We start from the raw sequence: 17,422 nt of genomic DNA, 5'->3' as shown, positions 1-17,422 counted from the left end.
ATATTGAAATAAGTGTGATTTATTTGCAGTTAAAATCACATTGCATGCAAAAGAAGAATTCAATTTTAAAACGTTAATTACTTAATGTACTTTGGCATTGAAATTTTATCAAACACCAGGAGAGTTCTAAAAATTTGCACCACCGCATATACATTCTTCAGTATTCTAAGCAGAATAGTTTTAAAGGTGAGAAATTTTCAGCAAAAATAGATACAACTTAGATTATATTATAATACACAGTACTTATATAGAAGAGAGGTACCATTTCACTGATGGTATTATTTGACTTTATTTAGCTTACATATATATATATATATATATATATGTAATGTGTGTGGAATGGATAATTTATCCTATTATTTTTATAGCATAGATTGCATCAGTCTGTATATTTTAGAACAATTTTATAATACACAGTGCTACAGTGACTCAAGTGTAATTGGATTATACATTGCATATCAATGCATTTGAAAGTAGTTACACTAAGTGCGCACAACCAGCCACTACAGACTCCAATAAGAATATCTAGAGAAAAGTGTTGCCTTTTAGGTAATAAGAACGTGTGATTAAGATTGAAAAGTTTCAGTAAAATAAATTGTATCTCTCCTCATAATACGATCACAAATATGACGGCAACGCTATATTATAATATTTAGGAATTCTTTTCAATGACAAATTCTTCCCTGTTGTACGCTGACTAAAATAAAAGGCTTTTACACGCACGCAAGAAGCAGCCTTATTGAAATCTGTCAGCTTTAGTATTTTTTTTTTTTTTTTTACATTGTCATAGTATAGAAATATTGTACGCAATTAGTAGTCATTTAAGTTATGTATATAATAATAATAATCATCATCATTTCTTATTTATAGCCAACCCTTAATTTCTTTTTTTTTTTTTTTTTACATATTATTATCTGCAGAAATGAAGGAAAAATTATAACTCAGATTATTCTAATAAATATACAATTTGCTAAATATTATAACACTTTGTTCATAAAATAATCTCATGAAAATGCAAACGTTATTTATAGAATTATTTATTAGTGTATAATCTTTCAATCAAATCATCATCAGTAGCGCTACTATTCAATATAATAACTTGTGCGACATGCATTTCGCATCTCTTCTGTTGTTGGGCTATAATGCAAATATTAAGATCTTCTTTAACTTGTACTTTTTTGTACATACATTTTTCTTCATTATTCATGCTTCATCGTCATTATTATATATATATATATATATATATTCAATTTGTTACAATAGAATATTACATATAATAGCCCTGTCGATATTCTGCATATACATGTACGCATATCCTATACAAATGTTGTTATCTTCTAGTGATATATAGAAAGAGGTAATAAAGTAGAGTGCAGCTTTTTAAAAAACAAAAAAATAAAAATAAATGTAGCTTCTTAAAAAAAAAAAAAAATTAATAAACGAAAAATATTATCATGGTGTTTGGGGAATCCTTTTTTTAATGTTATGTTTTGCTGACTCTTCTATATAATTACTATGACATATATATGTATGACATACGTGTGTATATAAATGCATATATACACATATATGTATATATCACGAGACTTATGCATTGAAAATTCTATATAATAGACAATAGTGTTTAGTACAAATTAATAAGACTCGGGCAATGCGTCTCAAGCATCGACGAGCTCAAGGATAAAAAAGATTAAATGAAGGATGTAAAGTTGAGTCTCCAAAAGATGATAGGAGATACGTTTTTTTTTTTTTTTTTTTTTTTATAAATATTACTACGTCATTAGCTAATATAATATAATATACAGTTTCAGCTCTGCTCTAAATATCAATAAAGAGCTTTGTGCTATTTATAATCATGTGCACTGCATCATCTGCATCGTCGCCTAGCGTCTTTCTTGGCGCAAATAATGTGATCCTCTATGGCAATTGATATTAGAGATTAGTGTGTATCATTTTTTTTCCTTTTTTTTTCTTACATAAAATAAAGCATATACATTTATATCAATTACAATGATTTTTCTGATTAGCCTAAAATGCTTTAGCATTGTCACTATACAGATGCACATGCACTGTAGACTTTATGTTAATCTTAAAATCGGTTTACGTATGACTAAAGGATGTATCTCTCCTTAGTAATTTCTTTTTTTTCTTTTTTATTTTGTCTTCTTTCCTTTTGTACATTATACAAGATTGCTTTTATGTGGAAAGAGAAAAAAATGACGGATATGGAAAGCAAGAGAAGTATATATTATTATTATTAATATTAATAATTATTATTAATTATTATTATTAATTATTATTATAATTATTATAATTATAATTAATTAATATTATTATTAATTTTTGCTCAAGAATTATTGCATCATATTCGTGTGAGTAGTTGCAACTCTTGCTTGAAGCTTTAAACGCTAGGACCAACTATTCTCTCCTTTATGGGAATGCAATTTTTTTTGTCAAGAGTGAATTTTTCAAAGGCATTTCAAAGGACTTGCCATAGAAAATCTCATTAATTTAATAAAGTGTATATTTATATATATATTTTTATATATATATATATATATTATGTATATTTAAGGTAATCACAATAATTATATAAATTATGCTCGAGTAAATATTTAGTAACGTTTTCATTAACGTACCTAGGTAGTCTTGGTTTACTAAGCAGGAGCGCTGATGACGTATGAACTGCTCCATTGGAATTGAAACACAAAGCAATTTGCGTGAAATAATCTGTACAGTAAAGTGGTAAATAGTGTGGTAGTGGATGGCAGATGTATTGTCTGTTCACTACGCATCAGCCAGGCAACTGAACGTTTATATGTACACCGGAGACTCCTGGCCAGTTAATAGCCTAAACATTGAAGTGGGCATTGTCTTCATCAGGATCTGTAAAACAATGAATAACTTTGACTGTGGATTTTCAGGTATATAATTATATCGCATAATCGTTCAGTTTATACTTACTTCACCAACAGAAGTGGCAAGAAGATTAACAATCTTTTCATGTGGTACAGCAACAACACTCTGATTATTAATTTCGATTATTCTATGACCCACTCTTACTCCCCCTCTTTCTGCAATACCACCTCTTAACAAACTGCATATCACCCCATTCTGTACACTAAATCCTAACTGATACTTTGTATCGGGTCTCTTGATTTTCACTTCAACAACGGGTGCACATGGTACGACAGTTAATTTTACGACCGTTTGATTTTTTGAGTTCTTTATGTACGTCTGACATGTTGATAGAGGTAAGCCAACTAACGACACGCCATTAATTGCTATTATTTGATCACCAATATTTAATTGCCCGCAACGAGCTGCAGCACCAGCTGGTGCCAGATTAGCTATAACTACAGTTGGCAGCATAGAGCCCCATCCGGATTCAACTATCACTACACCAAGAATTTCACCTTTCGCTTTTGGTACTACTACCTGTAAATTCATTATATTTTCTTAAACATATTAGATAACTATTTTTTTTTTTTTTTTTAACAAGTATAGGAACGTATGTAAACGTGAAAGAATAACATCGACAATTACCTCTTTCTGCATTTCCTTTTTTGCAAACATTTGCAACTCGTCGCCAAATATCTCCTGTGAATTAAGTACTTCTTGATAATCCATCTCTTTAACAAAACTATGATCTTCTATTCCATTTGCTTTTAGGAACTCCATGTAAGCTACTTGAAATGCTTGTCCAATACTTTGTGCAATAAACTGAGCTTCTTCGCTTTCAAAAACGTGACAGATCATTTTGGGAGTCCTGTTTATCTTAGGGGCTTCTTCCATTTCATGAGGTACGAATCGTCTTCGAGCCATAAGAACAACCAAATCACCGATATCTGCTATGTATGATATCGTTCGTAAAGCATGATCCATCATAATTTCTTTCAAGTCCGTGTTAAGAACCATAATTTTCTCTGTTGAAATAAATAGGTCGACTTCGGTACTGGGTTGAGTTTCACCATCCGGTGCCTAAATAAAATCAAATATATATTTATGTAATATACAAACTATCTTGTACAAACATATGCGATATATTCCTTATAAAATGTACGTACCAGTGCCTATCGCAAGAAGCAGCATGTTAAATAAAGTAAAAAAAAAGAAAAAAGGAAAAAGAATATGTGATTATTAACATTTTGATAAAAGGATTGTCAAATGAAAAAGATTATACATTCCAATGCACGTTATTATCAGGCACTGATTTAAAGCGAATGATGCATATGGTTGAAATTGTATAATGTATTATTTGTGAAGATCCCATAAACCTGAGAGTTTAAATGTGTACTTTGTCTTAAGAGTATGTTAAAATTCAATGTAACGCTCCATTTATTGGTTGGTAAGAATTGAAGAGAATATATGAAGGAAATATATTTCTCACATTGATTGATATCATATTTGATTGGAAAGAGCAAACTAAGAAACATCTTTCCAAAAGATAATTAATACAAACAGAGGTAGTACATTTGGGTAAGGCGGACCTTTATTTTAGTCACAGCCTCTTCCACCATGTGATTCTTAAGGCGCTTACGCCGTTTACGTCCCCCTTCCTCTTCCACCTCCACCGACCCAAGAAATTGTAGTCTGAAAACGGTTGTGGGCCCCAAGGAGCCACTGATCGGGGCCAGTTTTGGTTGGGCGGCTATTGTGTGTGTCTCGGACTGGCCCCCACCAGAAGCACTCCCTATAAGTTCTTCGCTTGAGTCACATTCGTCTTCCTCTAGGCTTCCTTGCGAAGTTATGCTGCAGCGCCCGTAACCATGCTGCCCCCCATAGTTTAAGAGCGTAGCCTGCATTGGCACTGGCCCATCCTTCCGTTACGCGCACGCCAAACAAACAAACAAACAGAGGCTCTGCTAGTCACATTGCCACGCACCACCAACAAAACAAGGCAAAAGAGCCAAAAAGTTATTGGAATCTGAGTTGCTCTTTAAATCTCTATTTATTATAATTATTATTTCTATGTATATATATATATGTATGTACTCTGTATGTGTGTGCAACATTTCCAATATATTTAAAACATTTAAATTAAAAGGATTTTTATGTATACGTATATAAAAGCATGCGTACTTTAAATTGTCTTTATAATAATTATCAAACATATTTATATATTATTAACTATTGATACACAGATATGAATGCTTGATGCTGACATTATAAATAATTACAAATATATATATATATATATATATAATGATGCAAAATTTAGACGATATTTTGTGGTAAGATTTTCATGAATGATTAACGATTAGCAACCCAGAGTTCCAAGTACAGGGTTTAATAATGTCAATAAGCAATGTGGTTTCAATAATTATTCAACATAAAATAGTAGTTATCGTTAAGTTTTACGATGAATAATTAAAGAAGAAAAGCAATCAAGGATATAATATTCATTATGTGTAATGAAATCTAATTTTAGCATTAGAAACATATTATTATGATGTAATTTACTCATTAATAAATTGATCTAACAATGAGTTTGGATTACGAGCAAGGATAATATCAATTAATGAGTTCTTTTCATGGATCCAGAAACAAACCCAAAAATTACAGATTAAGATTTGTTCATGTAATTTTGTAAGAGTATGAACACATACAGGATAAGTTGATAGTTCTTAACACTTGAGATATCTCTTGCTTGTTAGATTTTAAAATCATTTAGCATATGGTCTTGGTATTGTTTTTTGTTTGTCAAAGTATTCTATATCTCCCTCATGCAAATTTGAATCAAGAAATTTGTCAATAATATAAAAAAGATATTCCAAGTGACAACAATGATAGATCCACCGTGTATGAAAGTAAGTTTATTCAGTAGTGCAGGCACTATCAAGTGTCTACTGATCATATACACTAATGAGAAGCGAAGAACATTACAGTTGAATTATTTTAACACAAATGGAGCAATCTAAATACTCAACGAATAAGAAAAATGCAAGAGTGAGGAGCTAATTGAATTCTAACAAAGAAAGAAAACAATATAAATCAACTACATTCTATCAAATTATACAGACTATAAATAAATGAACTTGTTGCTTAATAATACAATAATACTTTGGATATTATATAAGTTCCTTTTTTCCTCTTAAAAAATAAGCAGTAATCACCTGCTTTAATCACTGCTGTAGCATGAAAAATACAAAGTAATAAAGTACGCATCATATAGGCCAAAGTTTTGCGAAGAAATATATTTAGTGCATAAAGCATACTTTCATTATATACGCATAACATAAAATAAAATAGATAGATAGATAGATATAGCAAGCAAATATAGAAAAATATCTGCAGAGAGAAAGAGAAAGAGATAGATAGAGAGAGAGAGAGAAGAGAGAAGAGAGAGAGAGAGAGAGACCGACAAACAGACACATCAAGTTACACTGAGAAGATGACAGTGTTCGGTGGTCAGGTGGTGGTGTTGGTGATGTGAGGAAGGGGGGCGCTACACTGAAACATTCAGGCCTCTTTGCACACCGGCCAGTTCACAATTATTAAGATTATTCATATAAAATAGATATTGTATACGTATAAAGTATACATATATATGTATATAATAGCCAACATCTGGACGTAATTATAATTGATGGAACTAATTTATTTTTACTTTTATATAAACTAATGAATTATTTGATTTAATAACATTAATCATTCATCGTTCAACTGATTAATCATTCTGTTAATTTATTGTACAATTTTCATAAGTATCTCAAAGTCAATTGTCCAAACATTGACTTGTAATTTTCAAAGAACCTAAGAGTGAAAGGAAAGATTTTACTGTAAGATATAAGAAGATAATTTTTTTAAGTATAAGTTATTTCAATAAATGTTCATAATTTATCAAGGAGATATGGAAAAGAATGGATATAAATGACCAAATTCTATATATCAAAATATTTTGGCATATATATATATATATATACATATATATATTTGAAACTATGGCAGTGCACATAATGCAACACCGAGTCACACTTAATTTTTTTTTTCACAGTATTCTTTCCTGTAAAAAACTCTCAGGTTTAACTACCTTTAAGACTCAGTATTTTAACCATTTGAGGTAAATAGTTGACTGTATATTATCTATTTGGCATACTTAAAAAGTAAAAGCAAAATGTCATTAAGAGTCAATTTAATATGAAAATAAGACAATTGTTTTTCTCTTACACGGTAAGCTTATTACAAGTATTATAACAGTAGGGAAAGCCTGGCTTAACTTGTATTAAAAGACCATTTCTCTGAAAAAACCCTCAAAAAGTTAAAAATATTAACACTGAGGTATACATTGTTACAGTTAAAAATATTGCATTTTTATTAATGATAAATTAAGTTGCAAATTAAATCTTATAAAGCATTCAAAGCATGCTGCTATAATTTGAGATTATCATAATTCATTGTGTAACACTAATAATGGCAATCCTAATATATGTATAGAATCTGTTTTATACTGTCTAAAACAATAATTATACTATTATACTTATTCTTATATTTCCAATACATTTTACACGTTTTAATCCTATAATATTATTATTATTATTATTATTATCTTATTTGTCTACATTCAAATTTGAATATATAAACAATTAAAAATGGTCCTTTAAAATATAGAACGAATATAATTGTATAAAATTAATTAATTTATTATATATATATATTAAATAATTTGATCACACTCTAATATAAATACTTTGCATTGGGAATATAATAAATGTAATCGAACGATATAATTATTAGAAATAAAAGATTTCTTAAATGCATATAATGTTAATTTATGCATATATCGATGATGCACACATACCTTTATTCGAGAAACAGCTTCCTCTGCTTGACACATTCTAGTAGATTTAGTTGGTTGACCCTCACATACTAATTGAGTAGATCCTAAGTATCTTGCTCTGAAGAGTACACCTTCGATTAACACTGAAGGATCGTCCAATAATGCTGAAATTTCCACAGAAACGCACCATTTAGAATCAGCATTAGATTTAGCACTACACAATCTACCAAATGCTGCTAAGTATTCGTCAGACCAATGGATTAGACTAAATGATGTTAACAATTTGTTATCTGATAATATCCCTATTTGATTGGCTTGATTTAAAGCCATTTGATGTAATGTTAGTATTGCGTTACACATAAAAGCAATGAAAAGATATGAATGAAATATTTTAAAATTACAATTTATACATTTTCACTACTTTTTCAGATTATGCATATAGTATATGAGTAAGAAAGAAATATGTCATTGAGTTTAATCCGCTTATCAACAGAATTGATGAAATCTATCTTATCACAAGAAGTTTTGAAAATATGTTTCTGATTATCCAAAATATATGACTACTGGTAATTAAAGACATCTCTTTTGCACTCTACAAATTAAATATTGATCATTCGGTTGACATTTATCTTCTTTAATAAATTTGTTTTGCTCGTCAAAATAACAGAAAGTACATAGATTATATTGTAAATGAACAAAATTATTTAATAATGAATGCACGTTGATAAAACACATACCATATATATATATGCCATGACGAATCGATGCAAGTTCAATTATATGCATTCGAATAAGCAGCAATTAAAAAAAAGAAAAGGAAAATATATCATTAACATATTTTGTTAGTCATATAATGTGTAAATGGTTAGTTTTTTTTTTTTTTATAATAAACGAGCAAAAATTATACGAATATATAATATTACCTTCTTTATTTCGACTTTTCTTCTTTCCTTCTTTATCCTGTAAAATATAAAGTATGCAATGCACGTAATAATTGTTCAAAGAATATTATTAAACATGTTGATATCTAGATTTGACTATAATGCTGACATAATAATCATTATTTAAAGCTTTTTATCGTATAACAAAATACCGATCATGCATTGTTTTGCAATTAATACTAAAATTACCGTAATGTTGTGTAATTAATAAAATATTATAAATATTCAGAATTTTGTTGTAGTTGTTGTTGTAAAATTATTAAAGTATTTTCCTAACAAGCAAAAAGAAAAAAGAAAAAAAACGATTAATCGTAATCGTAAAAGAAGACTCGTAAAATAATCTGTTAATCTTTGCATATAGAATACGGTGGTAAAGCTTTACTAAGTTAAAATAAATGTATGCACGTGAATGATATTATCACCTGGTAATTAATTATGATTATATTTACAATCACAACACACAAGCAAGCTCCTAATTAAAAAAATATGATCTATACATATCATTCCTTTTTAATAGATAAGACTTGTACTGATAATAATAATAATGAAATAAAATAAAAAAGAAATAAGCATATTATAGATAAAGGCAATAAGGATATATAAATTATGGAGAAATTTTAGGTTTGCATTGAGATTAAAAGAAAATTTTTCATTTTCAGGCACAGATGCATCTCTCAGCTTAAATATGCCAAATCGACAAATCATCATCATCATCATCATCATCATCATCATTATTACATGTGAACTGTTTTTTAACAGATACAAAATTATTCCACTTCAATAATGTCTGTATATATTCAAATCTTAATTCTATTTAAGCTGATGAGACTGTAAGTTTCAATATACAACAACAATTGAAGAACTGTAGTAGAAAGATGAATATATGTATATCAGAAGAGATCTAGTTATCTGTAATGTTATAACAGAATTATCGTGCATCAACAAGTGCTATCTTATCATTGTCCATTAAAGTACCATATACTACATTCTAAAAAGAGACCCAAGTGAAAGAGATAGATAGAGATAGAGATAGAGAGAGAGAGAGAGAGAGAGAGAGAGAGAGAGAGAGAGAGAGAGAGAAAGAAAGAGCATTGAAAGGGCACCTTTTTCACCTTGTTGCTAGATTCCTTCAGACTCTGAGGGGACGAGGGAGAGTTTTTGACTGGGGTCTTCTGTGGACTTGTTGCAGGTTGCGTAGGGGTGGTTACTTCACGTTCAGAAGGTGGTGATTGAATAACAGATACTACAGGAGGTGGAGAAATGGAAGTAGACGTAGATGGCAAAGGTTCGGACGATGCTAGCGTTTCTATAGGAGTTACACTCAAGGTTTTAGGAGGGGTTTGCTTAGGAGTTGCGATTTTTGCACTCATTGGTGGTAACATTGTCCTAGTCTTAGGCTTCCGCCACCCCTGCATAATACCAAGGACAACATTAATAGGACACCAATATACCTTTTTTCAAATCGCAATTAAGGAAATAATTAAATATACGTAATATATATACCAAATTTTATACATTATACCAATAAGTCACCAAATTTGAATCAATTAATCAACATGTGTTTATGTTATATGGATTGATTATGCATTCAAAGTAAACATATATATATAAATATATTAGAGAACAAATTTTTTGTCACGAATATATTGTGTTATTATTGATACTTGATACACGAATATAGAAAATAATAAAAAAAAATTCTTATTCCTTACTTTATCATCATAAAATCCTTGATCGTCAGTTCTTTGCTGTCCTAATAATCGATCAGTCTCAAGATCAGTATCTGCTTCTTCTTCGTCCGGACCTTCTTCTATCTCTACATCCGCTTCGTCGCCTCCTCGTCGTGCTTCCGAATCTTCGCTATTACTTTCCATGCATATTCTCCGCCTGAAATCCAATATACTACATTTTAGTTAGATGAACTCGCACAATAAATAAAGATAATGTAATGGGTATTCCAAAAGGATATAGCAGCAATGCACACACATATTCATCAAATAAATAACATTTACAATTACGATTTTGGAATACCCCTGTTCAAATAATGATAGAAATACCTTGGTATCCAAATAGGACTAACGCTTGGTTCAGGTGGTTCTTCAGAAGGAGATTTAACAGGAAGTGTTTTAGTTCTTTGCAATGCCATTCTAATATCTTTAATGGCTGCTTCTACTTCACCACCTATTTCCAAATTGACACTTTGTCTACCTTGTGGCGCAGGTGGTGGTGGTGTACCCAAAGGATCTAATCCATCGAGTTGTAATTCATTGGTTTCATACGAGTTTTCTTTCTTCGCAATAAATAAATCAGGCGATGATGTTTGTAATGTATTCAAGAGATCCTTTGTGACATTTAAACTCACATCTTTGACCGGCTCATTTTCAGTTCCTAACATATCATTGCGCGTCCTTTGAATAATTTCCTTTTCTATTTCATTTATTTGCCGTTTCATAAGCATAACCGTTGGATTATTATTATCAGTGTCACTAGCATGTCCACTAGATAAACCATCTTCTAATACAGGCATACTCGTATAGATTCTAAGAGAATCCGAGTTATTTCCTAAATCTCCAACAGAACCAAGCAAACCACTGGCCGGCAATAATTCATTATCCATCATCATTAATGAAACTTCGCTATCTAAATCTCCACAATTGCTGTCGCAGTCAGTTGTTTCAGGACTTAATGTGAAATTACGCGAGTGGCCAACCTGTAAACCCACTTCTGTCTCTCCAAGATCTTCACTGCTTCCAGTGCCTACTGAGAGATCCAAAAAGTTGTTTTCGTGCTCGCCAGTCTGGAAAAAAAGAATACACAATTAATCAATAAACTAGTTTACATTAGAATATGTAAGTAAATTTTGTTATAAATAAATATAGTATTTACATTTTGAGGAAAATCAGATCTTTGCTTTTTTGGTGATTCGTGTACCATAACCTCCTCCGTAGGGGGTGGGCCACTAGCCAAACGTTGGCCAACATATGAACTTCCTCCTTGTCTTCGCAGTTCATAATCCAAGTCCTTGTAAAATTATTAAAAATCATTTTTATTAATGTTCTCGACATATATATTATGAGGTAGATGAAATACTCACTTGGAACGGAAACGATTCAATGCTATTCTCTTTCTCTTTGGATGGAGGCGGGCATTTGAAAAATTCTTCTAATACTTTTCGAGTTTCAGAAAATTCATACAAGTAATCAAAAGTACTGCCACCTGGTGATACAAGACTACTTATATTGTCAGCAGGTAATGCTGGTGGTTTTAATGAATCTTCTTCTTCATCCTCAATTTTAGGAGACGACGGTGAAACGTTTAACGATTGATCTTCCGTGTGAGCTATGGTTGTTTCTATCACAGGTTTTTCTACGATAATTTCAGCAGAGACATCCTCCTTCTTTAATAATAAAAATGATATTATATGATATTAATGTTATATTTGTAGAAAAATAAAGAAAAATTGTGTTTATTAATATACCTCTTTATGATTGGGTGTTGTCGGCAATACTCTTTGTGGAAAACCAGGTCTCGGTGTCATGTATACAGAAGGTGACGATAACAAACTGGGAAGTTGTGGATTTTCACGAACGCCATAACGTCTTGGACTTCCTGAATACTGCGCAATTGGTAATTCTCCTATCACTCTTGCAACTTTATGGTTACGCTCTGGGGAAGGTGAATCTATCTCGCAATCGCTTGCTGTTGTTACAACCTACAAAGAAATCATTGTTTTAATTTACATATAATAATAAGTTAAATAATATTGAATGAGATACCTTGAAGAATTCAGATGTATTATGATGATACGTTGTTGTAGGACTTGGAGTGCTACCAACGCTAGAACTTGGCGGTTCAGGAGGAATACGACCTCTCTGAGAATCTTCTGTTTCCAAATCTAAATTAGTTGTTGTAACTTGAGTTGTATTATTTGATGCTAAATCCAAACGCAAACCTTGCCAGTTGTCATCTATATCGTCAAACACCACCACTTCACCGTCACTAACAATAGCCATACTTCTTGCAGGTGTAGTGTGATTAGATTGATAATCTACACAGTTCTTCGACAACCCATAATCCAGATCAGTAATACTTTTAGGTACACTGTATTCTACATTATTGCTATTTAAAATTGAATCATAATTAATAATACAATTGCTACGATTGCTTTTAGGAGAATCGTAATCAAGGATAGACTTGGTAGGATTACGTCGTACTGAATGCACCTCGGATGAGAATACAGTCTCTGTAACCTCTCGGTTTGTACGTTGTTTCCTTGTTTCACCACATCTGTAAAAACATTATATATGTAATAAAAAGGATTAAATGATATTTGCTTATAGATTTGAATGCTAAAAGAGAAGTAATAATTACCGGCTTCGTAATTCCCAAATAGTTTGCGTGCTCGGTGATTTATTGTTTTTCTTAATGGATAACTTGTTATCTGCTTGAGTATCTTCGTTATTTAATGAATTGGATGCAGCATGAAAGCGTGATTTCCTTGCTGCTACTTTTCCTCGGCTTTGCGAAAATACTTCTCGACCACCAGCAATTTCTATAATTCTGTACAGAAATAAAAATATGATGATTTTTAAATGATAATTGATTGTAAATATTGTTCTATAAATGATCATAGAATTTATAATTAAAATTTCAATATGTTACAAGTACAATTTTCTACTACTTTATATCATACACAATAATTTGTATGTGTTGTCATAAGAAAACACAGGTAATGTCATTTCTATAAACAATATAATGGATGATTCAAATGACAGAATGAACTAACCGCTAAACGTCATATCAAATGCAAGCGCTTTACGTTCCCACCTCTTTGATGGAACATATTTCCCTCTCTAAACATGTGTGTTGTTCATCAACGTTTAGTGTTTATGTATTTTCTGTACGAAACCATAAGAAGTCTTCTGCATTATTATCGATAGATCTAATCAATTGTTAATAAAAAAAGAAAAAGTAATAAGAAAGAAGGAAAATAAAAATTCCATGATAATTAAATCACCGATTTTTTTGTCGCTAGAAAAACAAAAATATCATCTTTTTGATGTTTAATCAAAATAGTTCGTGTAACTGTTCGTTTGGCGGCGCTCTCGTCGATCTCGAATAGAAGTGACAAACTTTTTTAATCGACGCTTTGTTATCGCGCTAAAAGAAATCATACATCGATATAAAAAGTTATTAATAATAATTTATATAAATCGTGTATTCATTTTCAAAAGAGACAAGAGAAATATTTGTACAGGTATGTATACACGGTTGATAATAATACATTGCTTCTTCTTAAATAGGTCAAACGTTTGATTACATGCGTTACCTGCGATCGATTAAAAGCATTATCGAACAGTAACGATAAAAGATCGATAGCATTTCAACGATATGAGAAACATTTGAATTTGTGTCACTTGTATGTAAAATATAAAATGATTGAAATCTAAAGTATTTTTGAATATTTCAATGATCGTGAGGAAGATTTTGTTCGAGAGATACGAACGTTTAATTATTCGGTATATTATTTTGTTGATAATTAAAATCACGAGAGAAAATAGTTGAAAATGTAAGCGTGGTGGAATAAATTGTTGAACGATTTAAAGAAAAAGAATAAAATCGTACCTGGATGATAAACCGACAAAGAGAGTGTGAGAGAGAGAGAGAGACGGAGAGAAAGGAGCGTCGTCGAGTGTAAATTAAAAGTGATGCTTTGAAAAATCTGTTTAAGCTACGCTCTGTGGTAGACAGGCTTTTGCTAATTACAAAGAAAGCCACTGCGAATTTGTGATAAGCACTTATAACGCATCACCAACACATACACACACACACATACACACACAACCCTAACGCGACTTGGAAACTACGCCACGTTACTACTTTTTTTTTGTATTTCTCTCTCTTTTTTTTACATTTTAAAAACATATTATAAGTGGGCCAACAACAACTTCAAAACATTTATTTTTCTTTCTTATCGACTCGCTTCTCGCATAATTTTCAAATTAACTAAATAGTTGTTATCCATACAACACGTTGTGTATGGCCGATTGCATCCACTTAAAATTCACGAGTTGTCGATAATAACGGGATCACAAGTGTGCCGTGGTAAACCGCAATCGGTGATTATACTTTAAAGAGAGAGAGAGAGGGAGAGAGAAAATAGCAAAATTACTACTTGGACTGTACTAAACGCATGACGTCATAGACGTTCCTGATTATTCAAATGATTTTGAAATACGCGCGCTATCGTCTATTCGAGTAATGTATGTTTCTTTTTAAAATTAAGTATACTTCTTAGAGAATGTTGAAGAAAAGCTCACCTGGAGTCACGTAATCTGTAGCTACGATCTCCCTTGGCGGAGGTCAAAATATAAACGGGACTCTCCTCGGGTCCGCTGTCCTCTTGTTGGGATTGCGTCTGATGATCGCTACCCGCCAGGCTGCCATATTGAGGTGCATCCTCGGATCGTCCTGATGCCGAGGACGAACTCGAGGATAATGCCTTCTTCGTAGATGTACCGATCGGCAATTGGCCCTCGGCACCATAACCGGCCACCACGCTCGCCGTCCTACGGGACAGCGAAGCTGATTTTTTTCTGCCATTCGCTCGTTTCCTATACCTACGAACGTAACTTCGAACTCTTAACAATCGTCAATCGAACAACGATCAAATAATTAAGCCTGATTTTTATACAATTTTTTATATATTTTCCTTCTCGTGTTAGTATTAGAATTCTTTCTTTTTAATTGCTACACTTACTTAAAACAGCTTTTCAATCAGAAACGAAAGGAAGTACTTTTAACGAGCAATAACATCACTACCAATTACTTGCTCGATAATGGGCTATCGTTACACGTGCCATGGCAATTCAACGTTCATGAGAATAACAAGTCCAACGTTTGTAATACGAAAAGAAAAGCATTACATATCTTTCTTTTTTATTATATCGATTTTTAAAATCAATTTGCTCATCTTCTTCTTCTTCTTCTTCTTCTTCTTACCTCTCTTCTTCTATATATTTATCATTCTTTTCTTCGAATCCTTCTTTGGTCTTTATTAAGATTTCCAATCCATAAGTAAAGATGAACTGACCTAACTAATCTTAAGAAAAAAGAACCTACGAGATAATTGGTAAACCTTTACCAACATTATCTTGTCTGTTCAATGTTCTCTAATCTCGTTTACTTATTCGATATCGAGTTATTTTAAAAGACAAGTATAAGAAATATGAACGAGAGGAACGCACGTACCAGCGCCAGGATGGAGCTAAGTAAATTCTCCTAGGTGATTTATCAAAATACCTGTTTATGTATGTAAATTGATTATATCAAATTAAAATGTAATACTTATTACCAGAGAAATTTAAAATATCAATCCTTAAGAGAGACAACAGTCTAAATACATTAGATGACCCAGAAATGATTTAATCACATTTGCGATCCATGACGATTCCAAATGGGAAATCCGTAAAATTGCGCGAATATTTTCAATATTGTGGGATACCGAAAAAAAAGTAGAGTAAGTTATTTCTCTCGCGAAGTGACGGTGGGTGATCGTGGTAAAAGTTCACTCACGTTCATCGGGGACCTGGAATGAGGAGGATTGATGAAAACTTGTTATCGGAGATTGGAGAAAGTGAAATATAACGCGATGGATTCCATAGTCTCTATACGTGGAATTCGTATTCCTCGAGGAAGAGATTCCCTTCCGTGTAGATCCCCCCAACCCTTATCAAAAAGCGCGTGTACTTTCTAATATTGAAGTGTTCAATACGTGTAATCTTTCCGTCAGATCTGTTTCTACATTTTTTTGAAATTTAAATCGCAGAAAAATGTGCAAACGTTGTTTCGCGAAAAGAAATATTTAATATAAGGTAGGTCTTTGGAATTTTAAGAATCTTTTGAATACATTTCCAAATGTTTCGAGATTTTGTGGGAATATAAGAAGAAAGAAAAGGGAGACATATGTTGTATGGCATGCATATGAATATGAAAAAGAAATGAAAGAAAACCGCATAGAGAGAACCGACATTTTGTTTGCTCGGACGAACGCGCGAAATTCGTATCAAAGATCTTTTGAGAACGAGTAAGCGGAATAACGGGAATGAAAGAAAGAACGCGTTTTAACGAAAGCGCGTGTCCCGTTTTCCATTGTAATCCAAAAATCCTCGAGCGAAAACAAACGGGCGTCGGCTTATCGCCCACCACCTCCTACAAACATATTTTGCATAATCTTGGTTATGGTAATCTGGCTTTTCAAGTTATTCGCCTGACCGTAATTATTCGTCAATTTTCTAACTTTTCCAAGCGTAATTTCTTTCCCTTTTTTTTTTCCCCCCACTTTTAATCATCGTTTTGTGTATTCCTCTTTTATTCTTAATATATCTCCAAGGGATATTTGAACTTCTGTTAGAATTTTTTGATCAAATAAATTACGAAGAGAAACTTTGAAGATCGACGAGTAGTATAAACATACACGTGCGCAAAAGGGCCTTGCGCATTTGAGGCTTTCGTAAAGTGCAAAAAATTCGGGGAAAATAAAAATGAGACGAAATATAGAAAGATCAAGAGATCCTGCAAAATGTAGAGAAACGGGCCTGCCTGCACTTGCATAAATATGTATATCTAATGCATATACGTAAATGTATGTATCAAAAGAAGTAAACGTATAAATGGTATTAAAACGAAGAAAGTAAAAAAG

The 17,422-nt window shown here is 31.8% G+C and overlaps 1 protein-coding gene across 11 annotated transcripts in view; it reads right to left on the bottom strand.

The window, feature by feature from the left end:
* The window catches only part of LOC107072631 (uncharacterized), a 52,101-nt gene that overhangs the window by 6,866 nt on the left and 27,813 nt on the right, over positions 1 to 17,422 (bottom strand). For 3 of the 11 annotated variants that reach the window (XM_089171031.1, XM_015332794.2, XM_089171027.1), the window contains 14 exons: positions 15,042 to 15,341; positions 13,093 to 13,281; positions 12,498 to 13,008; positions 12,200 to 12,433; positions 11,816 to 12,118; positions 11,608 to 11,742; positions 10,779 to 11,518; positions 10,434 to 10,623; positions 9,825 to 10,130; positions 8,704 to 8,740; positions 7,802 to 7,944; positions 3,547 to 3,981; positions 2,965 to 3,438; positions 1 to 2,886 (listed from right to left, as the gene is read on the bottom strand). The exon at positions 1 to 2,886 is cut by the window's left edge and continues 6,529 nt beyond it. In XM_089171031.1, the coding sequence (XP_089027157.1) occupies positions 2,815 to 2,886; positions 2,965 to 3,438; positions 3,547 to 3,981; positions 7,802 to 7,944; positions 8,704 to 8,740; positions 9,825 to 10,130; positions 10,434 to 10,623; positions 10,779 to 11,518; positions 11,608 to 11,742; positions 11,816 to 12,118; positions 12,200 to 12,433; positions 12,498 to 13,008; positions 13,093 to 13,281; positions 15,042 to 15,341 (4,069 nt within the window). In that variant the 3' untranslated portion in view covers positions 1 to 2,814. Of the gene's footprint in view, positions 2,887 to 2,964; positions 3,439 to 3,546; positions 3,982 to 4,067; positions 4,821 to 7,801; positions 7,945 to 8,703; positions 8,741 to 9,824; positions 10,131 to 10,433; positions 10,624 to 10,778; positions 11,519 to 11,607; positions 11,743 to 11,815; positions 12,119 to 12,199; positions 12,434 to 12,497; positions 13,009 to 13,092; positions 13,282 to 15,041; positions 15,342 to 17,422 lie in introns of those variants that run through there. The other 8 variants (XM_089171035.1, XR_016176091.1, XM_089171029.1 and 5 more) reach the window with 8 other exon arrangements.

This window comes from Polistes dominula, unplaced genomic scaffold (assembly GCF_049000335.1).
Source record: "Polistes dominula isolate Pdom_NZ unplaced genomic scaffold, Pdom_raw_medaka contig_31, whole genome shotgun sequence".
Lineage (NCBI taxonomy): Eukaryota > Metazoa > Arthropoda > Insecta > Hymenoptera > Vespidae > Polistes > Polistes dominula.
Note: the sequence above shows the minus strand (reverse complement) of the source record. Positions and strands in the feature narration are given on the sequence as shown.